This window comes from Puntigrus tetrazona, chromosome 7 (genome assembly GCF_018831695.1).
Source record: "Puntigrus tetrazona isolate hp1 chromosome 7, ASM1883169v1, whole genome shotgun sequence".
NCBI lineage: Eukaryota > Metazoa > Chordata > Actinopteri > Cypriniformes > Cyprinidae > Puntigrus > Puntigrus tetrazona.
Window position 1 is genome coordinate 3073717 of NC_056705.1, and position 27114 is coordinate 3100830.

At 38.5% G+C, this 27114-nt stretch overlaps 1 protein-coding gene across 1 annotated transcript in view; it reads left to right on the plus strand.

Moving 5' to 3' along the window:
- vcana (versican a) overlaps positions 1-27114 on the plus strand; it is a 37511-nt gene that overhangs the window by 8469 nt on the left and 1928 nt on the right. Inside the window, exons 7-14 of the mRNA XM_043245569.1 lie at positions 231-1403; positions 4014-21521; positions 21643-21750; positions 22158-22271; positions 24001-24159; positions 24485-24567; positions 26477-26621; positions 26893-27075. Coding sequence (XP_043101504.1) covers positions 231-1403; positions 4014-21521; positions 21643-21750; positions 22158-22271; positions 24001-24159; positions 24485-24567; positions 26477-26621; positions 26893-27075 — 19473 coding nt within the window. The remainder of the gene's footprint in view (positions 1-230; positions 1404-4013; positions 21522-21642; positions 21751-22157; positions 22272-24000; positions 24160-24484; positions 24568-26476; positions 26622-26892; positions 27076-27114) is intronic.

A 27114-nucleotide genomic window follows, 5' to 3' on the forward strand; every position in this document is an offset into this window, starting at 1 on the left:
TGTAACAAAAAGAAAATATCATAATATTTTATTACTGCTATTATTTTTAAAATAAGTAAATAATGATGTTTTTGAAGTAATAGTTTCTATAATAATTTTGCTTTTTATGTTACAGTAACCAAGTTGCAATCTGATTATTATTTATTTTGTTCTATATTTCAGTATGAAGTAAATGCACTCTTTTGTCTATAATACTTATTAAAATATTATTTATTTATTTATTACTCTAGGTTCTCAGGTTTTATTCCACCAGTCCTCATGGGTGGATGTCACAGTTCAGAGTGGTACCACTATAGAGCCCACCACCGCACTCATCAGCACAGAGACCACCTTAGGCCAGACTCTCTCTCCTGATGCCAGTTCCTCTCATGCATCACAGGACACCTTGGATGACCTGTCTCCAACAGACGTGCCTTCTATGTTTTCTACAAGCATGGCACCACCAAAGACAAGCCACGTCCCTGACAGACTAGAATCAGTCAGTGCAAAATCTAAGGAAGGCTTTGGCACAACAAAACTTCCAGATTTTGATATTAGTGATTTTGGCACTGAGAAGGCCGATGATGAAGCAAACATTCGTGGAGATGTGATCCGTGAACTTACTACTACAGTTCCCACAGCCTCAGTGGAACCAATGGAGGAGATAGAGGACAAGAGCATAATTGAGGTGAAAACTGTTCTACCTGATATTTTACTCTCAGACTCTCTAAGCACCAAACCAATGTTTGCAGTTGGGAAAACAGAGGAATCTATCCTGGTTGGGGTAACAACAGACAGCATTTCAGACTCAGATGCCACTTCACAGACATTAGTAAACACTGAAGAATCTGGACACAAAACACAATCATTTTCGCATAGTGAATCTATCACAAAATTTCCAGCCCAGGTTCTGACTCACACAGCTAGTGAGACCAGTCCCGGTCAAGGTGAGGCTGAATTACACCCTTCCACGCAGTCAACTTTTACACTGGCAACAGAGGCTACTTTTCTTGAGAGTGCTAAGTCTACTGTGTTCTCTGAATATGAAGATGAGACTGGCATTGGTGTTGTTATGGCGGAACCCCCACCTCTGTCTACACAGAGATTCACCAACCCAAAACCTGAACCTTCAGAGACCTCTAGTGGAGTTACCACAGCTGATTCTACAGTTACCTCCACTGTTTTTGTGCAAAGCTCACAAACTGGAGAATCAACAGGAACACCAGGAACCTCAAAATCAACACAAAGGGCAACTCAGACATTTACTGTCTATTCAGAAAGCGAAACAGGAGCAGTGATAACAATACCTTCACTCACCGATCATGAAACATCAAATGAAGAATCTACTACAGGCCCTTCAGAAGCACCCAGGGAGAAACTAACAAAGGCCACGGACACCATCACTGATTCTGATCACTCATCAGGTATGATTTATTTGTTTTTCTTTCTATTTTGCTTTTTACTTTCTGAAGAAAGTGGTTTAAAATGTTCAGGCTCTTTGAAGTCAGGTAGATTGGCTGTCCATCTTTTAGTTATACTTTTAGTTATTCATCTATTGGAAAAAAAAAATATTCTGAAAGTATATCCCAATGATGTTGTTACTTTGTGTTGTGTTGACTTCTCACAGAATTAGAATGATTAATAAAACTTTATTGTTGTAGTAATTGATATAGTTATCATTCTAGGTGTGAACAGCTCTTATCTGTGCTGTCCAGGGTCCTGAAAAGAATGGTTCTATACGTTTAAAATGCACTTAGAATGGCATTTAGCAGTACCCATGATCTCTATTTCTTTCAAACTCTGAGAATGTCAATTTCTTGTCACTTTCAATAACCTTTTGGATAAATACTACAGTACTATACAGCATAGATTTATCCATGTCTTCTTTGTATTGCCTTTAGCAATACTTTTTATGTGACAGCCAGGTGAATTCTGAATATCTAACATTGTGATTCTGTGAGAAAGAAAGATGCTGTTGTGATGATTCAAACTGGTGCACATAGGTGTTCAGTAGGCCTGTAATCCAGGCAGTAATCATTACCTACACTACACCACAGGTGCAGTACTAGCGGGCAGGTCTGATCTGTTAATGAATTTTTTTTTTTGCCTGCATCTGGCAGAAATGGTTTCAATACAGATGTGTATCCATTAGGTTAGCTATTCATTAGGGGATGCCCTAACAAATCTGTTCACCCAGTGATTTCTGTCAGTGACGGCAGGCTTGGCAAAATGAGGCTTTGGACGCATTACCAATGTAAACACAGAGCTCTGTTAATGCATTGATGTCTGGACGCTACAACATGGCTGATGTCATCACTACAGCAGAGTCTCCAGAGACGGCTGAGAAAGTGTTAATGAAGAGGATGGGAGTGTTGCATTCTTTTGTTGGCCTGTTTGGTTGGTTATAAGAAATAAGTGTAAGACCAAAGGAAAGCTAGGATGTAAAAATGAAATATTACGTATTTCATGTCAAAACATTGTGACACAAAGATTAAACTAATGAGTTCGGAACATTACCCAGGTTGCTTAGGCCAGTGAGGTAATTATTTAGGGACAAAAGCACATTTGTGACTGCCGTCAGCCCTCTCCACTGCTCTCAGTTTTGAGCGCTCTCCAGCTTGTTTTTACCAGATGCATAAAATGATGCTGGGAACTTTGGGTTTGGCCATTCCCCTGTGTCTGAAAATTGGACTGTATAGGCAAATGAATGAGAACGAGAGGAGGAGTTTTTTTTCTGTGTTCTGTCTGTCCAGACTTCTATTGGCTTAACCAGGTGTCTGCAGATATTAATCTTTGTCTATGCAGGTGTTCCCAACATCAGCTACTAATCTGGACAAGTTCAAAAATATTAATCTTCATCTGACTTTAAACACATAAGAGGAGTGGTATGTTTACCTGATATGACTTACGTTGCTTTGAGCTGAAATGGTCAATCTGGTAGATACGTAGTGCTTTACTACTTTAACACAGAAATTTAGCCTAGCAGAAAAAATCAAATGTTGTGAGTTCTGAAAATATGTATTTAATGAAAGGCCCAGTTGGGTTGTTGGTTGTAATCAATCAATCAAATCAACTTTATTTATTGAGCGTTTTTAACAATACAGATCGTGTCAAAGCACTAAACAGTATCAGAATAGGAGAACTTAAGTCTTTGGGCTCCAGATGTGTTTTTTTTTGTTGTTGTTTTTTTTAGGGTTTTGGGGACATATCCTAATGACAGTGAAGAATTAATAATCGCCAAAAGAGGATCTATGACTTCTGGAGGCAGCTCTTTATTAGTTTAGATGGAATAGGGTCTAACATACATGTTGAGGTTTAAATGATTTAAAGTCATACAATTATATAATAAATTAAGTTTATACAATTCTTCCAATCTTATTTTAGAGAATAAGTAGAATTGTTCCTCAGGGGATCTATAGTGCACTATCTGATGTGATATTGTAGCTGACGGCTGCAAGGTTAGAATTTTATTCATGAAAGTATCGATCTTAGAAGTAAAGGAGTTCATAATAGTAATAATTCAGTATCCAGACCTGTCTTCATTGGCAAAAGACTTTTAAAGTGAAAAAAACAGCCTTTGCTTTTTAAATGTATGAATCCAGTAAGGCATTGAAAAAAATGAGCATGTTTCAACTTTTGTCATTTTGTAACATTTGAAATATTCAAATTTCTGAGTTGGTCACTGTTGGTCACCGAATTTGAAGTGAAGTGATAAATAGGATATTGGTTTGCGATGAGTAGAATTTAAATTAATTGAAATTCAAAGAACTTGATATGTCTATATAACTAGAATTGAATGTTGGTTTAACAAAGCCTTCACTGAAAGATAAAAAAGTTAGTTTAATAATTTACCTGTGTTAAATTTTAGTTAAAAGTTCAGTTTCAACTACAACTGAAAATGTAGTTGATATTCATTAATTGACGGAAACACGCTTCTTCATTTTCCAATTTTGGACAACCCTGCTACAAATGCATACAGACATAAAAGAGGCAATTAATTACATTTTCTCTGCTTTCCCCCCATTTTTCAACAGTTAATCAAAGTGTGATGCCTTCTGGAGAGCCACATTTTTACACTCCCCAGTTGTCTGTCATTCCTGAGATACCTGATGATCTTCTTCCTGCTAATGTGGAGAATGTTGTAGCAAGTGGAGATTTCTTATCCTCACTAGCAGTAACCATGACTCCAACAGTCAGCTTCATAAATGGCAAATTTGAGGTGACACTTCAACCTAAAGTAATGGCAGAAGAAGTTAGAGGAGATACATTTGGAAGTGATTCTCTTGGAATACACAACTTAAATGAAGAAGAAGCAACATTAAAATTTGATAGTTCATTAGTGGAGGCTGGCAGAACACCACATGAATCACTGGTTTCAGGATCCTCATTACTGTCCCCCTTGTATTCCACAACCCTTCAGTCAGACATTAATTTTGGCGCAGGAGGAACAGTTGTAGAGTCCACTCCACCATCACTCCCCATAACATTTAGTGAAGAGGAAACACTCATATCTGAAGCAACTGTCATGCCAAGCATTTTAACCTCCACCAGTGAAAAGCAACCTTCTGTAAAGCCAGAATTCTCACTTAGATCTACAGATATTCCTTTGGATCATGATGACACTACTAAGCCATCTATATCTTCTTCAGTGCACAGTACTGGCTCAGCAACAGAGGATAAAGTCAAAGATACAGCCGTTACAACACAGCTTATGGGAATGTCAACTCAGAAAGATGACTCAATCAAAACGGCAACTCACACAGTTGTTTCTGGCCTAGGGTCTACTTCAAATTTGGGCCGTTTGGATACAGATGAATCAGGCTTGAATGTTCAGACAACTAAAGAGTTTAATTTGACATTACCAACTCAAGTACATAGTACGACAGCAACAACAAGAAAAAAGGACATAACATTTACATTTACACCATCATCAAGCGATATTGTTAAAATGCAGAAAGAGGCAACTTCTGAATTAATGATGCCATCAACAATGAATTTGGAAATGACAACAGAAAGACATAAGCTTTCACCATCACATTTTTCTTCTGTTTTATCATCTTCAGAGGTTTCAGGAGATGAGACTTTGTTTAGAACCACAACGATAAGTTCTGCACTGTATACAGTAACTAAATCAGACCAAGAACTAAGCAAAACCACAAACACAATCCCAAGAGATCAGACAACTGAGAGATATAGTAAAAAACCTGCTTCTTCTCTTGACTCTACTGGAACTAGCACAGATCATCAACTTACCAAAACATCATTTGAGAAGACAGAAACAATCTCAGTAACCAGCTCAACAGATACTGAAGCTTCACGAAGTCAGTCACCTCATGTGCGTAGTAGAGAACCCGTTTCCTCTCTTTATTCTTCTGTACCTAATACTGCACATACATTTACATCATCAAGTACGGGAGAATCTACAGGACAAACGGTTACAAGTAAAGATGTTACATCACCAATAGCAACAACCACAGCTACTATCATAGAGGACAAAGATCTGTCAGCGAAACCGTCTGGATCCACCATTATTAATCTTTCTGAGAATTTGTTCTCCTCTGCTCAGACTGAACATTTAGATGAGAAATTATCTGAAAACACTGTTACAGTGATATTGGAGAAAACAACTGCCAAAGATGTAAAGTTATTAGGTTTTTCTTCAAGTTCGCCATTCACAGAGATTGAAGCTTCAGGAGATCAAACCTCTGATATGTTTAGCAAAGTTTTCACAACAACAAGTTCTTTACATTATTCTTCAACCAAATCAGCATTTGAACTTACCAAAACATCATCTGACACAACAGAAAAAATCTCAGTGTCCAGCTCAATGGATGCTGAAGCTAAAAGAGATCAGACAATGGAGACACATAGTAGAGATCCTGTTTCCTCTCTTGACCCTACTGTAACTAGCACTGGAGACTCAACAGGTGAAACAGTTACAAGTAAAGATGTTATATCTCATTCAGCAAAAACCACAGCTACTATTATGGAGGAGAAAGATCTGTCAGCAAAACCATCTGAATCCACAATCATTGATGTTTCAGAGTATCTGTTGTCCTCTGGTCAAACTGGACATTTAGATAAGAAATTATCTGAAAGCACTGTAATGATGATCTCAGAGCAGACAACTAGCAAAGATGTAATGTCGCCATCCAGCTTTTCATCAAGTTTGCCTTCTACAGAGTCTGAAGCTTCAGGTGACGTGACCTCTGCTATGTTTAGCAAAGAGTTCACAACAACAAGTCCATCACTTTATTCTTCAACCAAATCAGACCATGAACTTACAACATCATCTAACATGACAGAAACAATCTCAGTGTCTAGCTCTAAAGATACCAAACCTACAAGAGATCAGACAACTGAGAAACATAGTACAGAATCTGTTTCCCCTCTGGACTCTACTGTAACTAGTACTGTACATACATTTTCATCACTTAGCACTGGGCACTCAATGGGAGAAGCAGTTACAAGTGAATATGCTACTTTAACTATAGAAACCACCACAGCTACTATTATGGAGGAGAAAGATCTGTCAGCAAAACCATCTGAATCCACAATCATTGATGTTTCAGAGACCCTGTTCTCCTCTGCTCAGACAGGACATTTAGATGAGAAATTAGCTGAAAGCACTGTTACTATGATATCAGAGAAGACAACTGTCAAAGATGTAATGTCACTATCAAGTTTAACGTCAAGTTTGCCATTGACAGAGTCTGAAGCTTCAGGAGATGGGACCTCTGATATGTTTAGCAAAGAGTTTACAACAACAAGTTCCTCACTTTATTCTTCAACCAAATCAGACCATGAAGTTACTAAAACATCATCTGACATGACAGAAACAACGTCAGTTTCCAGCTCAAAAGATACTGAAGCTACAAGAAGTCAGTCACCTGATATGCTTAGTAGAGAACCTGTTTCCTCTCTTTATTCTACTTTATCTAATACCGTACATACATTTACACCATTAAGCACTGGGGAATCTACAGGAGAAACAGTTACAAGTAAAGATGTTACATCTCATTCAGCAACAGCCACAGCTACTATCATGGAGGAGAAAGACCAGTCAGCAAAACCATCTGAATCCACAATCATTAATGTTTCAGAGACTCTGTTCTCCTCTGCTCAGACTCGACTTTTAGATAAGAAATTATCTAAAAGCACTGTTACAACGATATTGGAGAAGACAACTGTCAAAGATGTTATGTCACCATCAAGTTTATCTTCAAGTTTGCCATCGACAAAGTCTGAAGATTCAGGAGATGAGACCTCTGATATGTTTAGCAAAGAGTTCACAACAACAACACATTATACTCCAACCAAATCAGACCATGAACTTACCAAAACATCATCTGACATGACAGAAACAATCTCAGTGTCCAGCTCAAAAGATACTGACGCTACAAGAAGTCAGTCCCCTGATGTGCTTAGCAGAGAACCTGTTTCCTCTCTTTATTCTACTTTATCTAATACTGTACATACATTTACATCATCAAGCACTGGGGAATCTACAGGAGAAACAGTTACAAGTAAAGATGTTACATCTCAATCAGCAACAAGCACAGCTACTATCACGGGGGAAAAATACCTGTCAGCAAAACCATCTGAATCCACAATCATTGATGTTTCAGAGACCCTGTTGTCCTCTGCTCAGACAGGACATTTAGATGAGAAATTAGCTGAAAGTACTGTTACAATGATATCAGAGAAGACAACTGTCAAAGATGTAATGTCACTATCAAGTTTAACGTCAAGTTTGCCATTGACAGAGTCTGAAGCTTCAGGAGATGGGACCTTTGATATGTTTAGCAAAGAGTTTACAACAACAAGTTCCTCACTTTATTCTTCAACCAAATCAGACCATGAAGTTACTAAAACATCATCTGACATGACAGAAACAACCTCAGTTTCCAGCTCAAAAGATACTGAAGCTACAAGAAGTCAGTCACCTGATATGCTTAGTAGAGAACCTGTTTCCTCTCTTTATTCTACTTTATCTAATACTGTACATACATTTACACCATTAAGCACTGGGGAATCTACAGGAGAAACAGTTACAAGTAAAGATGTTACATCTCATTCAGCAACAGCCCCAGCTACTATCATGGAGGAGAAAGACCAGTCAGCAAAACCATCTGAGTCCACAATCATTAATGTTTCAGAGACTCTGTTCTCCTCTGCTCAGACCCGACTTTTAGATGAGAAATTTTCTGAAAGCACTGTTACAACGATATTGGAGAAGACAACTGTCAAAGATGTTATGTCACCATCAAGTTTATCTTCAAGTTTGCCATCGACAAAGTCTGAAGATTCAGGAGATGAGACCTCTGATATGTTTAGCAAAGAGTTCACAACAACAACACATTATACTCCAACCAAATCAGACCATGAACTTAGCAAAACATCATCTGACATGACAGAAACAATCTCAGTGTCCAGCTCAAAAGATACTGAAGCTACAAGAAGTCAGTCCCCTGATGTGCTTAGCAGAGAACCTGTTTCCTCTCTTTATTCTACTTTATCTAATACTGTACATACATTTACATCATCAAGCACTGGGGAATCTACAGGAGAAACAGTTACAAGTAAAGATGTTACGTCTCAATCAGCAACAACCACAGCTACTATCACGGGGGAGAAAGACCTGTCAGCAAAACCATCTGAATCCACAATCATTAATGTTTCAGAGACTCTGTTCTCCTCTGCTCAGACTCGACTTTTAGATGAGAAATTATCTGAAAGCACTGTTACAATGATATTGGAGAAGACAACTGTCAAAGATGTAATGTCATCATCAAGTTTATCTTCAAGTTTGCCATCGACAAAGTCTGAAGATTCAGGAGATGAAACCTCTGATATGTTTAGCAAAGAGTTCACAACAACAACACATTATACTCCAACCAAATCAGACCATGAACTTACCAAAACATCATCTGACATGACAGAAACAATCTCAGTGTCCAGCTCAAAAGATACTGAAGCTACAAGAAGTCAGTCCCCTGATGTGCTTAGCAAAGAACCTGTTTCCTCTCTTTATTCTACTTTATCTAATACTGTACATACATTTACATCATCAAGCACTGGAGAATCAACAGGAGAAACAGTTACAAGTAAAGATGTTACATCACCAGAAGCAACAACCACAGCTACTTTCATAGAGGACAAAGATCTGTCAGCAAAACCACCTGGATCCACCATTATTAATCTTTCTGAGACTTTGTTGTCCTCTGCTCAAACTGAACATTTAGATGAGAAATTATCTGAAAGCACTATAATGATGATATCAGAGAAGACAACTAGCAAAGATGTAATGTCGCCATCAAGCTTTTCATCAAGTTTGCCATCTACAGAGTCTGAAGCTTCAGGAGACGTGACCTCTGCTATGTTTAGCAAAGAGTTCACAACAACAAGTTCCTCACATTATACTTCAACCAAATCAGATCATGAACTTACCAAAACATCATCTGAAATGACAGAAACAATCTCAGTAACCAGCTCAACAGATGCTGAAGCTTCGAGAAGTCAGTCATCTGATGTGTTTACTAGAAAAGCTGTTTCCTCTCCTTATTCTACTGTACCTAATACGGTACATACATTTACACCATCAAGCACTGGAGAATCAACAGGAGAAACAATCACAAGTAAAGATGTTACATCACCAGTAGCAACAACCACAGCTACTATCATAGAGGACAAAGATCTGTCAGCAAACCCATCTGGATCCACCATTATTCAGCTTTCTGAGACTTTGTTCTCCTCTTCTCAGACTGAACATTTTGGTGAGAAATTATCTGAAAATAGTGTTACAGTGAGATTGGAGAAAACAACTGCCAAAGATGTAAAGTTATTAGGTTTTTCTTCAAGTTCGCCATCCACAGAGATTGAAGCTTCAGGAGATCAAACCTCTGATATGTTTAGCAAAGAGTTCACAACAACAAGTTCTTTACTTTATTCTTCACCCAAATCAAACTATGAACATACCAAAACATCATCTAACACTACCGAAAAAATCTCAGTGTCTAGCTCAACAGATGCTGAAGGTATAGGAGATCCGACAACTGAGACACATAGCAGACAACCTGTTTCCTCTCTTGACCCTACTGTAACTAGTGCTGTACCTACATTTTTATCCACGAGCACTGGGGACTCAACACGTGAAACAGTTACAAGTAAAGATGTTACATTTCATCCAGCAACAACCACAGCTACTTTTATGGAGGAGAACGATCTGTCAGCAAAACCATTTGAATCCACAATCATTGATGTCTCAGAGAATCTGTTCTCTTTTGCTCAGACAGGACATTTAGATGAGAAATTATCTGAAAGCACTGTAATGATGATATCAGAGAAGACAACTAGCAAAGATGTAATGTCATCGTCAAGCTTTTCATCAAGTTTGCCATATACAGAGTCTGAAGCTTCAGGAGATGGGACCTCTGATATGTTTAGCAAAGAGTTCACAACAACTAGTTCCTCACTTTATTCTTCAACCAAATCAGACCATGAACTTACAAAAACATCATCTGACATGACAGAAACAATCTCAGTGTCCAGCTCAAAAGATACTGAAGCTACAAGAAGTCAGTCACCTGATGTGCTTAGTAGAGAACCTGTTTCCTCTCTTTATTCTACTTTATCTAATACCATACATACATTTACATCATCAAGCACTGGGGAATCTACAGGAGAAACAGTTACAAGTAAAGATGTTACATCTCAATCAGCAACAACCACAGCTACTATCATGGAGGAGAAAGACCTGTCAGCAAAACCATCTGAATTCACAATTATTAATGTTTCAGAGACTCTGTTCTCCTCTACTCAGACTGGACATTTAGATGAGAAATTATCTGAAAGCACTGTTACAATGATCTCAGAAAAGACAACTGCCAAAGATGTGATGTCACCATCAGGTTTATCTTCAAGTTTGCCATTCACAGAGTCTGAAGCTTCAGAAGATGAAACCTCTGATATGTTTAGCAAAGAGTTCACAACAACAACACATTATACCCCAACCAAGTCATACCATCAACTTACCAAAACATCATCTGACATGACAGAAACAATCTCAGTAACCAGCTCAACAGATGCTGAAGCTTCGAGAAGTCAGTCACCTGATTTGCTTACTAGAGAACCTGTTTCCTCTCTTTATTCTACTGTACCTAATACTGTACATACATTTGCATCATCAAGCACTGGAGAATCAACAGGAGAGGCAGTTACACCTAAAGATGTTACATTACCAATAGCAACAACCACAGCTACTATCATAGAGGACGAAGATCTGTCAGCAAAACCACCTGGATCCACCATTATTAATCTTTCTGAGACTTTGTTCTCCTCTGCTCAGACTGATCATTTAGATGAGAAATTATATGAAAACACTGTTACAGTGAGATTGGAGAAAACAACTGCTAAAGATTTAAAGTCATTCGGTTTTTCTTCCAGTTTGCCATCCACAGAGTTTGAAGCTTCAAGAGATCAAACCTCTGATATGTTTAGGAAAGAGTTCACAACAACAAGTTCTTTGCTTTATTCTTCTACCAAATCAGCCTATGAACTTACCAAAACATCTTCTGACACAGAAAAAATCTCAGTGTCCAGCTCAATGGATGCTGAAGCTACAAGAGATCAGACCACTGAGACACATAGTAGAGAACCTGTTTCCTCTCTTGACCCTACTGTAACTCGTGCTGTACCTACATTTTCATCCACGAGCACTGGCGACTCAACAGGTGAAACAGTTACAAGTAAAGATGTTATATCTCATTCAGCAACAACCACAGCTACTATTATGGAGGAGAACGATCTGTCAGCAAAACCATCTGAATCCACAATCATTGATGTCTCAGAGACTCTGTTCTCTTCCACTCAGACAGGACATTTAGATGAGAAATTATCTGAAAGCACTGTAATAATGATCTCAGAGAAGGCAACTGTAAAAGATGTAATTTCACCATCAAGTTTATCCTCAAGTTCGTCATCCACAGAGTCTGAAGCTTCAGGAGATGAAACCTCTGATATGTTTAGCAAAGAGTTAACAACAAGTTCTTTATTTAATACTCCAACCAAATCAGATCATGAACTTACCAAAACATCACCTGACACAGAAAAAACCTCAGTGTCCAGCTCAACGGATGCTGAAGCTACAAAAGATCATGCAACTGAGACAAATAGTAAAGAACCTGTTTCACCTCTGGACTCTACTGTAACTAGTACAGTACATACATTTTTATCACTTAGCACTGGGCACTCAATGGGAGAAACGGTTACCAGTGAAGATGCTACTTTACCTATGAAAACCACCACTGCTACTCCAATGGAGGAGAATGATCTGTCAGCAAAACCATCTGAATCCACAGTCATTAATGTTTCAGAGACTCTCTTCTCCTCTGCTCAGACAGGACATATAGATGAGAATTTAACTGAAAGCACTGTTACAATGATCTCAGAGAAGACAACTGTCAAAGATGTAATATCACCATCAAGTTTATCTTCAAGTTTGCCATTGACAGAGTCTGAAGCTTCAGGACATGGGACCTTTGATATCTTTAGCAAAGAGTTTACAACAAGTTCCTCACTTTATTCTTCAACCAAGTCAGACCATGACGTTACTAAAACATCATCTGACATGACAGAAACAACTTCAGTGTCCAGCTCAAAAGATGCTGAAGCTACAAGAAGTCAGTCACCTGATGTGCTTAGTAGAGAACCTGTTTCCTCTCTTTATTCTGCTTTATCTAATACCATACATACATTTACACCATCAAGCACTGGAGAATCTACAGGAGAAACAGTTACAAGTAAAGATGTTACATCTCATTCAGCAACAGCCACAGCTACTATCATGGAGGAGAAAGACCTGTCAGCAAAACCATCTGAATCCACAATCATTAATGTTTCAGAGACTTTGTTCTCCTCTGCTCAGACTGGACATTTAGATGAGAAATTAACTGATAGCACTGTTACAATGATATTGGAGAAGACAACTGTCAAAGATGTAATGTCACCATCAGGTTTTTCTTCAAGTTTGCAATATACAGAATCTGAAGCTTCAGGAGATGAGACCTCTGATATGTTAAACAAACAGTTCACAACAACAAGTTTTCCACTCTTTACTCCAAGCAAATCAGATCATGAACTTACAAAAACATCCTCTAACACAACAGAAAAAATCTTAGTGTCCAGCTCAACCAATGCTAAAGTTACAAGAGATCAGGCTACTCAGACACAACATAGAGAAATTGTTTCCGCTCTTGACTCTACTGTAACTAGTGCTGTGCATACAATTTTATCCATGAGCACTGGGGACTCAACAGGAGAAATAGTTACAAGTAAAGATGGTACATCTCATTCAGTAACAACCACAGCTATTGTCATGGAGGAGAGCGATCTGTCTGCAAAACCAACTGAATCCACAATTATTAATGTTTCAGACACTCTGTTCTCTTCTGTTCAGACTGGACATTTAGATGAGAAATTATCTGAAAGCACGGTAATGATGATCTCAGATAAGACAACTAGCAAAGATGTAATGTTGCCATCAAGCTTTTCACAATTGCCATCTACAGAGTCTGAAGCTTCAGGAGATGGGACCTCTGATATGATTAGGAAAGAGTTCACAACAACTAGTTCCTCACTTTATTTTTCAACCAAATCAGACCATGAACTTACAAAAACATCATCTGACATGACAGAAACAATCTCAGTGTCCAGCTCAAAAGATACTGAAGCTACAAGACATCAGTCACCTGATATGCTTACTAGAGAATCTGTTTCCACTCTTTATTCTACTTTAACTAATACCATACATACATTTACACCATCAAGCACTGGAGAATCTACAGGAGAAACAGTTACAAGTAAAGATGTTACATCTCAATCAGCAACAACCACAGCTACTATCATGGAGGATCTGTCAGCAAAACCATCTGGATCCTCAATTATTAATCTTTCTGAGACTTTGTTCTCCTCTGCCCAGACTGAACATTTTGATGAGAAATTATCTGAAAGCACTGTTACAGTGATATTGGAGAAGACAACTGCCAAAGATGTAAAGTCATCAGGTTTTCTTTCAAGTTCACTTCACGGGTCTGAAGCTTCAGATGATCAAACCTCTGATATGTTTAGCAAAGAGTTTACAACGACAAGTTTTTCACTTTATACTCCAACCAAAACAGACCATGAACTTACCAAAACATCATATGATATGACAGAAACAATATTAGTGTCCAGCTCAACAGTTGCTGAAGGTACAGGAGATCTCAGGACAACTGAGATAACACAAAGTAGAGAAACTGTTTCCTCTCCTGGGTCTACTGTAACTAGTGCTGTACATACATTTTCATCCACGAGCGCTGGGGATTCAACAAGAGAAACAGTCACAAGTAAAGATGTTACATCTCATTCAACAAGAAGCACAGCTCTGATCTCAGAGAAGACAACTGTCAAAGATGTGATGTCACCCTCAAGTTTATCTTCAGGTTTGCCATCCACAGAGTCTGAAGCTTCAGGAGATGGGACCTTTGATATGTTTAGCAAAGAGTTCACAACAACAACACATTATACTCCAACCAAATCAGATCATGAACTTACAAAAACATCATCTGACATGACAGAAACAAGCTCAGTGTCCAGCTTTAAAGATACTCAACCTACAAGAGATCAGGCAACTGAAAAACATAGTAGAGAACCTGTTTCCTCTCTAGACTCTGCTGTAACTAGCACTGTACATACATTCTCATCACTTACCACTGGGCACTCAATGGGGGAAACAATTACAAGTGAATATGCTACTTTACCTATAGAAACCACCACTGCTACTCCAATGGATCTGTCAGCAAAACCATCTGAATCAACTGTCATTAATGTTTCAGAGACTCTTTTCTCCTCTGCTCAGACTGGACATTTAGATGAGAAATTAGCTGAAAGCACTGTTACAATGATCTCAGAGAAGACAAGTGCCAAAGATGTAATGACACCATCAAGTTTGTCTTCAAGTTTGCCATCGACAGAGTCTGAAGCTTCTGGAGATGGGACCTTTGATATGTTAAGCAAAGAGTTTACAACAACAAGTTCCTCACTTTATTCTTCAACCAAATCAGACCATGAAGTTACTAAAACATTATCTGACATGACAGAAACAATCTCAGTATCCAGCTCAACAGATGCTGAAGCTACAAGACGTCAGTCACCTGATGTGCTTACTAGAGAATCTGTTTCCTCTCTTTATTCCACTGTAAGTAATACATTTACATCATCAAGCACTGGAGAAGCAACAGGAGAAAAAGTTACAAGTAAAGATGTTACATCACCAATAGCAACAACCACAGCTACTAACATAGAGGACAAAGATCTGTCAGCAAAACCATCTGAATCCCCAATGATTAATGTTTCAGAGACTCTGTTCTCCTCTGCTCAGACAGGACATTTAGATGAAATGTTATCTGAAAGCACTGTAATAATAATCTCACAAAAGACAACTGCCAAAGATGTAACATCATCAAGTCTTTCTTCAAGCTTGTCATCTACAGATTCTAAAGCTTCAGAAGATGAAGCCTCTGATATGTTTAGCAAAGAGTTCACAACAACAACACATTATACTCCAACCAAAACAGACCAAAAACTTACAAAAATATCATCTGACATGACAGAAACAATTTCAGTGCCCAGCTCAACAGATGCTGAAGTTACAAAAGATCAGATAACTCAGACACAAAGTAGAGAAACTGTTTCCTCTTTTGACTCTACTGTAACTAGTGGTGTACATGCATTTTCATCCCCAAGCACTGGAGACTCAAAGAAAGAAACGGTGACAAGTAAATATGTTACATCACCTATAACAACTACAGCTGCTAAGGATGAGAAAGATATGTCAACAAAACCATCTGAACCCACAATCATTAATGTTTCAGACACTCTGTTCTCCTCTGCTCAGACAGGACGTTTAGATGAGAAATTAGCTGAAAGCACTGTTACAATGATATTGGAGAAGACCACTATCCAAAATGTAATGTCACCATCAGGTTTTTCTTCAAGTGTGCCATATACAGAATCTGAAGCTTCAGGAGATGAGACCACTGATATGTTAAGCAAAGAGTTCACAACAAGAAGTTCTTCACTTTTTAGTCCAACCAAATCAGATCATGACCTTACAAAAACATCATCTGACACAACAGAAAAAATCTCAGTGTCCAGTTCAACATATGCTAAAACTACAAGAGACCAGACAACTCAGGCAGTAAAGTCATCAAGTTTTTCTTCAAGTTCGCCATCCACAGAGTCTGAAGCTTCAGGAGATCAACCCTTTGATATTTTTAGCAAGGAGTTTACAACAGCAGCTACTTCATTATATACTCCAACTAAATCTAAACATGAACTTACTAAAACATTATTGGACTTGGCAGAAAAAGTTTTTATGTCTAGCTCAACGGATGCTGATGCTACAAGAGATCAGACAACTGAGACACATAGTAGAGAACCTGTTTTCTCTCTTGACTCTACTGTAACTAGTGCTGTACATACATTTTCATCACTTAGCACTGGGCACTCAATGGGAGAAACAGTTACAAGTAAAGATGTTACTTCATCTATAGCAACAACCACTGATACTCCAATGGAGGACAAAAATCTTTCAGCAAAATCATCTGAATCCACAATCATTAATGTTTCAGAGACTCTGTTCTCCTCTGCTGAGACTGGACATTTAGATGAGATATTATCTGAAAGCACATTCACAATAACCTCAGACCTCAAAGATGTCCTTTTACCATCAACATTTTCTTCAAATTTGCCATACACAGAGCCCAAAGGTTCAGGAGACGAGACCTCTGAAATGTTTAGCAAAGAGTTCACCACCCTTCATCCGTTTTATTTTTCAACTGAACAACTCACAGAAACACCGTATAACACAGAAGCAGTCTCAAAGTCTAGTAAAACAGATGCTGTACTCACAAGTACAGTGCCACCAAAGTGGACAACATCCAAAGATTTAGTTTCACTGTCAAGTTTTACTTCCGCTTTGCCATCTTCAGCGTATGATCATTCAGCTGAGCCATCTGGTATATCTTTACTTAATATAACAACCAAATCAAATGATGAAAATGAATTGTTTTCAAGCACATTTCAAACCGTAGTTACAGACTATTCTTCTGAACAAGGTAGTGGAGACATTGCAGAAAATACAGTAGCTGAATATGATGGCTCTGAGGACATATCTTCTGCTATGGTAGAATCAATACCTCACATTCCTAAACCATCAGAAGACAAGACAACTTCTGCTTCTGGAGTGCAGCCATCAGAAAACATGATCAGAACAGTCACCAGTGAGGAGGTCATGACATCTCAAAGAGAGTTTGCCTCTTCAAATACTAAATTTACAGATGAACCTAGCACCCACCGTACAACATCAAGTTACACAACAACAGAACCTGTTAGTACAAGACTCACAGAGACCTCATTGTCTTCTAGACCTTCTCAGACTATTACTGAATCACAGTTGACTAAACACACCACAGAATCAATTATTAGTCATACTGCAATAGGATCAGGTAAACCTAGTCTCACTTTAGTGACAACAGTTGAAGATGACCACACCACACCTTCAGCTATCCAAACAACAACTGTTCCTTTCAAACACATCCAAACATCATCAGTCACTGCCAGTTACAAAGCAACTTCGGCACTTAGCACAAAAACAATGTTTACATCCAGCAAAAGCCATAGCGTTCACACAACAGTTTCATCTGATGCAGAGGATGACACAACAGATGATGATGGATCAGGGGTGTCCCTTGTCATTCATGTTTCATCAGCAGACATCAAAACTCAAACTTCTCCTATAGTTCACACAACTAGCACTGGCTTCACAGAACTCGACAAAGACATTACCATAACACAAAATTCAATCACTTCCACCTTTGTAGACAGAGAAGGCTCCGGTATTGTAGATGACCAAGAAACTACTCAACTGGAAGGTTCTGGTGAAGAGGAGAGAGTGAGTCCAACAGAGGAAATGTCTCACAATTATACTGATGAGGCAGAAATCAGTGAGACTAACCCCACACCAGAGCCAGGGGGTTTTGTAAGTTCCTCCCATTCTATGTCCTTCACAACTAGATCAACATTATTGTCTAGCACTGTCCAAACAGCAGTAAGATCTTTATCTACCCTGGAAACTCTTGAGTCAATTCCTCCTCAAGATATACCCTCTGAGGACAAAACAAATTCAACTGCAATCACACAACCACAGAAAACCGAAGCTGCAACAGCTGCTGTAATACTATCAAACACATCTGAGGCTTTATTAGGTTCTGAAACACAAAAGAGTACCTTACAGCCAAATAGTCCAGAAACTGACTTAAATGGGTTTGAATTATCAACTACAGAAGATGAAAAGGAATTTACCTCACCGGGGGATCCCACTGCTGAGATATTCAAGACACCAACAACAAAGGCATATGAGGACCTAACTGTAAGAACTGATGAGGCAGAAGTTGAAGAGAGAGAGAATACAGGTTTCTCAAGTGTTGCACCAGTCACAAGCAGTACAGATTTCACACATCAGTCAACTTTATCCCCATCTTCCTCATTCCTGACCGCTACCCAGTCAACTGTAACAACTTCACTTTCAGAGGATGGCAGTGGGGAAGACTCAACTGAAGGGGATGGAGCAGAAGATGGATCTGGTGATGATTTGGTTCCTGTGACATCTTCACCTTTGCTATCAAGCTCAAAGATGACAGAAACAACAATTAAAATATCACCCTTTAACTCAGTCAACAGTGTTTCACAGGAACATACAAACACAAATGCTGAAGGTTTTGCTCTGGTCTCAGTCACAACACCAACAGAGCAGGACCATTCTGGTGTTTCTGTCTCAGATATAGCAGCCACTAGCTTTACAGCCCCTGGAACACCATCTGGTGTGATAACCAGCCACACTAAATTGCCTTCTTTCGTGACACCTCAAGGTCCTGTGTCCACCACTGCTCCATTGATCTTGTCTATGGACCGTGGTGATCAGCAAGTCACTCCAACAAGTCCAGTTTTAATATTTACAGAGGAGGAGGAAGATGAAGATAAGCTACTTTTAACTGTTACTGAGAGTATAAGATATGATACGATCAAACAAGAAGCTTTCACTAAGGATGACATGATCATTGATGCAGATACTTTGTCTGTTTTAGAGCACTCTTCCTCCTTTGCCCCTACAGTTGTTACAGAAGAAGCAGCTGGGGCAACTCCACTTTTCATGACAGCACAACCCTCAAGATTTATGACAGAGGAGCCAGAAGGATCTGGAATGGATGCCTCTGAGTTTCCTCATTTACATGTGTCAACCACAACAGACAGGTTAATAGTTCAACAAACCCAATCAACCCCAGACATCCTGCTGAGCAGTTCAAAATATTTAGAAGAGGAAACAAAAGCAACACAGTCTTTTGAAGCTACTGATGTTGATGTATCTGAACACACACAAGATGGTCAGACCTTCACAGAATCCACAGAACTTACAATGAGACACTCTGGAGACACTTTGTCTACGGATGACTGTATTCTGGAAACATCCACTTTAACCCCCATGACATCTCAAGTGTCCACAGAAATCATAGAAATGTTCTCAGCTGAAGAGGACTCATCTGAAGATGTATCAACACATACTGGGGATGATGTAACATCAGTCCAATCAAGTTCTGGAGAAAATGTTTCTTCACAATATTCAGGTGATATCTCATACTCTGAACAGTCAGTTTCTCAAATATTGGAATTAACAAGCACTGCACCTTTCCATACTGCATCAAATGCTAGCATGACTGAACCTATCAAAACGACTACAAGTACATACACCAAAACAGCAACAACTGATACTAATGACTTAACAGCTGACACAGAGGAAACATTGTACATGACAAGCTTTGATGACACTGAACTCAGTAGTCCTTCTACGGATAAGGTAATTCAGGGGAGTGAATTATCAAGCACAGATGTATCAACTAGATCTGGTATTTCAGAGGAAACCAAAAGTGCAGTATTTTCTTCAACAGATTATGGCTCAGGTGATCAAACAACTGAAATGGTTACAGGTCTGTCTGATTTAACAGACTCTCCTTCAGTATCTGAAGATGATTCATTGTCAGCATCTAGTGATATTAAGATTCACTTTGCAACAACCTCTTTGCCTGAAGAAATTACAGTAACTGATGGGGAACCATATCACCAAGCTTTGTCTGAGATGGCAGTGACACAGAATGCCTACACAGACATCAGGATTGATGAAGACATGCCATCGCCATCAACAACCATTGCCACACCTCTTATATCTGCATCAAAGTTTAATATGACTACAGGCACAGTAACATTATTGGTATCTCCTTCATCTACATCCATGCCAGAGCTGAGTGACAAAACAGGTGCTCCACTTTTCTCTGAGGAAGAGACAGATGAAACAATTGATTATGATACAAAAACTGAACCTTATATAACAGTATATTCCATACCAGATTTAAAGAACAAAACAAGCATTGACAGCCAGACTGACATTAGCTCAGAAGTTGGGTCTAGCATTGATGACATCACCCAACCTGAGAAGAGCTTCCCCACCTCAATGCCTGATGTTGAGACAAGCTTTGAGACCACCTTACAGCCTGACGTTGAGACAAGCTTTGATACCACCTCACAGCTTGAAGTTGTATCTAGCTTCAAAACCACCCCAGAATCAAAAATTGACACTGGCACTGAGACCTTCTCAACATCTCAGGAAGACAGTCTGACAACTGTTGATGGAAACACACAAGCAGAAGTATTAGATACTGAGACTACCTCTCAGCTTGACACTGAATCAAGCTTTAAGACTACCGTGCAACCAGACATTAAAAGTGAAACTACTTCTGAGAGGACCTCAAGAACTTCAGTCAAGCCTCAATCTTCAGTCACCAGCTCACCAAACAGTGGAACAAGTAGTTCAGAGAGAAGCACATCTGGGGAGGTAAACACCATATTATTCAATAAGCATCACACCACTGCCAGACTTTCTAATGTCACAGATAAACCAAGTTCTGCTGCTATAAGTGAAAAGAAATTCTTGGAAGAAAAAGTTGATACGGGATTCAGCACCACCATACAACCTCAGTTTGATGGCTCTGTAACTTTCAGTAGTTTGAAGAGTAGTTCAGTTCTTATCCCATCATCTGATGAGGTTCAGGCAGTGATTCTGTCTACTGCAACAACCTCACCTTTACTTATGACACCGTATTCTGATATAAAGATTGTTAGTAAGGAAACCGCCTCAAGGAAACAAGAGGCAGCTGGTCATATTGAGGAAGCTGTAACTCTTAAAACTGAGATTCCAATTCAAAATGAAGATCAGATGACATCATCAGTACCTACAACCCAAAGTGAGACGACAACACCATTTTCCTCCCTTGAAGACATTTCTGAGGCCTCTTTAGTTAAAAGCACACCTCCAAGTGCACAGAATGAAAGCACAACACACAGTACAGCAGACCTTGCATACACAATGATCGGGCAGACATTTGATATTCCAGGTAGGATGTAAACATGGATTTATTCATATCTATAAATTTAAATTAACAGAATGTGTACGCTAAACATATACCAGTGTGTTTGTATAACATGCCTATATATCCTCTCTCTCTCTTATTGCAGACTCCTGTTCTGATGATGTTTGCTTGAATGGAGGTTCTTGTGTAAAAAGAGGCGGGGTACAGATCTGCAGCTGCCCACCTGGATATAGTGGTGACCAGTGTGAAATAGGTATGCTTTGTCAGTGTTTCATTCATTTATTAAAGGTGCACTACAGAACTTTGGGATAAATATTGCCATCTGTAGCGAAACATAAAATGACAAGTTAGATCATTTCTGCTTAAATGAATTTGATATTTTGAGCCATGAAGTAGCATGTCTATCACTATACTACAAGACCTTCTTTACTCTATTTATGAAAATTAAGTATACCAATGCAAATGCTGTAAAAGAAAATTACCTGCTCAAAATATGAATTATTATTTTTCACCCAAAGTTTTATTCAATAATTGGATTTTGCTCAATTTTAAACACAAAAACGTTTTCTGTATTGCACATTTAAATGCTCATTAGCTCCAAATAATTTTGATGCACATAAGTACATTATTTACTCAACTTTTTCTGATTTATTTTCATAGACATTGATGAATGTCACACAAACCCTTGTCATAATGGAGGGACGTGTATTGATGGCCTTAACTCATTCAGCTGTGTATGTCTCCCAAGTTATGCAGGAGCACTGTGTGAGCAAGGTAAGAGTTTATTTAACATATAATTACTCTGTAGATACCTGTGGAAGGTCATAATGCTATATCAACTTGCTGACAATGTGTGAAGCAGATGTAGCCCGAGAAACTACTGTGGAGATATACCATGTATACCATCTAAGCTTTCAAATGATTTCATTGTGAATAAAAATGATCACGGTAAATGTGATTCGGTAGATCCTGATAGATAAAATATTTTTACTTGATGGTACTTTCCACTATTTAAGAGGATACCATTTTTTAACCTTCTCACTTGAGCACAGCTGTTAAGACCATCACTCTTTCTCTTATTACTTACAGATATTAATTTACTCTTTAAACGAGTGAGGTTACTTTCTTGAGAGTTTTATCCACTTCAAAGTATTTATGCACGTTAAAATGCTAATAGCAAAATCTCTTCAGTTCAACTCACATCTGACTTTTGTCAGAATTAAAACAAATGAAAGTCGATGTCATGAGCGAACTGTCTTTGAGTACTCTGAACATGATTTCCATCTAAAACTTGAGATAGCATCAACATTACAGACACTACTCAGTGATTCTGCAGTGACTCAGTGTGAATGCAAGTGGCTTAGTCTCAGACATGCTTACAGAGAAATGCAAAAAAGGCTGCTAAATGCAATAAATGCTAAATGAAAAGCCAAAATCATAAGCCAGCACTGCTTCTTGCTTTTTTGAAATGCATTTGTACTGATGTTGTGGATGATTTAATTGTTAATGATTTACATTTTTTGGTATGGTTTATTCTTTGTTGCAGTAGTGACACATTAGGACCTGATATTTTCCCTCCTGTATGTTAATTGCAAAAAATTTAGACACACACACACTCCAATTAGTGGTTAAGTCAGGGCAAGTCTGCTATAATCACAGTGATTTCAAACAAGGAATCAAAGCTCTCAGCTTGATGTAGAACAGCCCTGGGTTGATCCACAAACAGTCAGTAAGTGCGTTTACAAGCACTTTAAAAGTTTGCTTTCAGCTGGACTAAAACAATAATTTGTCTTTCTAAAATATCATGTGAGTCTGACTGAAGTTGTACCAGCAGAGACTGTAGCTCAAAATCCAGCTTCAGCTTGATTATAACAGTGTGCATAAACATACTTACCGTGACTGATAGGACACACATTATTTGCAAATTAATAAGATCACAGTATCAAATGGTGATCTAGAAGCTTTAAAATCATTTTAAAGTTAACAAGACTAATACATTTCCGGGTTCATAATATGCTTTTTCAAATGGTTAGTGGCTGCTTAAGGTCTGCTTTGCTTCAATGCCTCTTTCTTAAACAATGCCTGAGAGCCAAGCACCCATTCTTCTCCATTGCACTGTAGACATTCTTATGCAAAATTGGCTTGCTGATATGATAGACACAAGGGTGTAACTCTTGCTCTAAGTGATCTTGTTTGACTGACATGTAATTTAAAATGAGGTTGAAAAGGGAGTTAAAACATATTCCCTCAGGTCCAGCATGAGTGGAAAATCATTCTCACTTGAAAAGAGTGCCACTGAACAAAAAAAGAGTTTGATTTATTATACTGATAACAGCCTCACAGTGTAAGCCCAAAGGTAAAGGGCTAATAAAAAGAAATTGACAGTAGACAATATCAAGCTCTTTTTTTCCACTTCTAGCAAAAGGATTATCTCAGTTTCAGTATCTACATGTCAAGTTTATGTGTAGTGCATCACCTAAAACTCGCACATGATTTTCTACAGACACAGAAACATGCAGCTATGGCTGGCACAAGTTCCAGGGCCACTGCTACAAATTCTTTCCTCATCGGCGTAACTGGGACACAGCAGAGCGCGAATGTCGTCTCCAGGGGGCACACCTTGCTAGTGTCCTTTCCCACGAGGAGCAGCAGTACATCAACCGTGAGTATACATTCTGTCTTAATATCATCAGTTACATGCAAACTAACAGTTATTTATGAGGAAGGATAAGGTTTTGTTTATTATTAGTTTTGTTTTGTTGCTGCAAAAGTGGTCAGGACTGTAGAATATACCACTGGTTTAAGATTTGTTTAGCTAAAGAGGACATTAAAGAAAGGTTAGTTTCTCACCAGTAAAAAGGGCCAAATGCTGCTCCGGCCTTTTATGCAGGAAGTGTGATGTATAAGAACAAAAATGCCTTTTATTTTTAACCAAGAGTTCCTAATATGGCTGGTGAATTGACTTTTGTTTCTGTCTTCTCTTGTAGGCCTTGGCCATGACTACCAGTGGATTGGTCTGAATGATAAGATGTTTGAGAATGATTTCCGGTGGACGGATGGTAGTGTTGTGGTAAGAAAATTCTTCAAAATGTTCTTATTCTGTTGTAGAAAGATGGCATTGATACACACTTTTATTAGTGGAAAGTCTAGATTAAATCTTTATAATATTTGTTTATAAAATTTGTTTATCGTCGTATTTTCCACGATGCTGAAGATTAGTTTTTTTTAAAAAGCTATGAATTTTAAAAACATTGGTAATTTTATGCAAGAATTGGTTAATGTGAAAAAAGTAAAACAGGAGACATATGCAACCATCTCTAGAGGTGTTCCTCTATTGAACAGGAAAGTGGCTAATTACAGTCGTTTAGTCCTGACTGGGCTCTCACTTCAAAGACAACGGCAGTATTTTGAGGGGAAGGGCCACAAAGCCCTGGAGGGCAAGAGATAGGAGTTTTCATCTGTGGAAAGTCCTCTCAGGACTGGAGGATGAAAATAAATAAGGGTAGAGGAAGCTTGCAGGTGTGGACAGGTAATGGAGGTGTGAAGGATGAGCAGCACCTGGAAAAGGCTGCACTAGATACAGTCCAGACCTAATATGTGAGCGTGTGACTGTTCAGTCCAGTTGGCATCAGTGAGGGACTATAAACACGTACTCTGGAGTTTGCAAACACTCTTATTGTATTCTGTATACAGAAGAGCTGCTATCTCAAGAGTTGATGTTTGGTAATGTATTTAAGTATGTGCCACTGGAGTTATCCAGAGGGTCAAAAATTGCATTACGTCAGTTTCAGGAGGAAGCACATATTCCTTTTGTAAGAGGATAATAACAGGACTTCTTGTGTGGTTGGTGTAGTATTCGGTGGGTTGCTGAAAGAACGGAGCTCTAAGCTTGTCTTGGTTGGGTATCATTACATAATGTTTAATATATGTGAAAAATGTGAATTTAGGTGGAAGAGTGCCAATATACATTTAAATCCATATTGTTATTATGTTAAAGTAATATACTTTACAATTTAGTCTGAACTAAACTCAGTAAAGGAATAAGCAATACCTCCAAACACTTTAAATTTCACCATGATAGTTGAAGATAGAATTTTAGCCATGACAATTGTATATAAATGTACTACTATAACTACAACTGTAAATACTATCTTCCAAATGCATTACACTCCTCACTGCAGATGCACGTTGCAGTTTAGTGGTGATGTGTGTGCTTGGCGCCCCCTACTGGAGTGTGCCTGTATTATCATGATCATGTTTTTTTTGCCATTCTGTGTGCTCCTTTCATACTCAGCTCGAAAGCATTTAATTGCTTTCACACTTTATTTAAAAAAAAAAATTCTTTTTAATAATTGTAGTTTAAATGTGATAATAATTTTAGTTTTTTTTATTTAACATCTCATAAACATGTTTTTCTTCAGTTACTATGTAGGCCTTGTTGATCTGAGTGTGTGCACAAAAAATTACCCTCAAATAATGCTATTTCACTCGAAAATTTAGTTGCAAGGTACATGAAGAATTACATTACATGTGCCAATTGAAATAAAACAAGTTGACAAAACAAACAAACAAATAAGAACACAAGAAGCGGTGATAATATTAAGATATAATGAGAGATTTACAAGCATTTTTCGTAAGTTATAATTTTGAAAAAATAAAAGATTTTTAAGGGTAAATGTGGATCTGAATATAGATAACTGCCATAAATATGAAAGAATCACAGGTGTACGTAGGCATCCTGCTGCACTCTCAACAAACAAGAAATCGTACATATGGATGTAAAAGAATACATACACCACAAGCCATATATTTCTACGTTGAGTCTAGTTTTAAGTTGTTCAGGTGTGTTGAATGCAATCTCCAAAAATACAATGACACAACTCATAACTCAAATTGTATCATATCTGTATGTGCTTCTATAGTGTAATCGTCTCCCTCACATTAACTTTTTCATCTCTATCCACATTCTTCCCCCGCAGCAATACGAAAACTGGAGACCGAACCAGCCAGACAGTTTCTTTTCCTCAGGGGAGGATTGTGTGGTAATGATCTGGCACGAGGACGGCCAGTGGAATGATGTTCCCTGCAACTACCACCTCACATTCACCTGCAAGAAAGGCACAGGTGAGCTTTTAGCACACGGATGAGGGGCATTTCTAAAATAATAGGACATGCATAGGTCGACATTTATTTTCTAATTGTCTAAATTCCAGTGGTTTCTAAATAAAAATGTTGTATAATAGGGAATCTGTGAAACTTTGGATGATAGCTGTACCCTAGGATGATATATGTTTGGTTGTTTATCGACCTCAGTGGTTTAAATCAGCTAACATTCTGAAATAACATTTATCATTCCTCAGTTACTGATTACTCTACTGTGTGTCTTTTTCAATAGTGTCCTGCAGTCAGCCTCCTCTTGTTATTAACGCCCGCACATTTGGCCAGCTGCGCCCACGCTATGAGATCAACTCCCTGATCAGGTACCAGTGCATGGACGGCTTCATCCAGAGACATGTTCCCACCATTCGCTGCAGAGGAGACGGTTCATGGGATTTGCCCAGGATTTCCTGCATGAATCGTAAGTGTTCTGTCCGTAGATATCTATCACAACAAAATC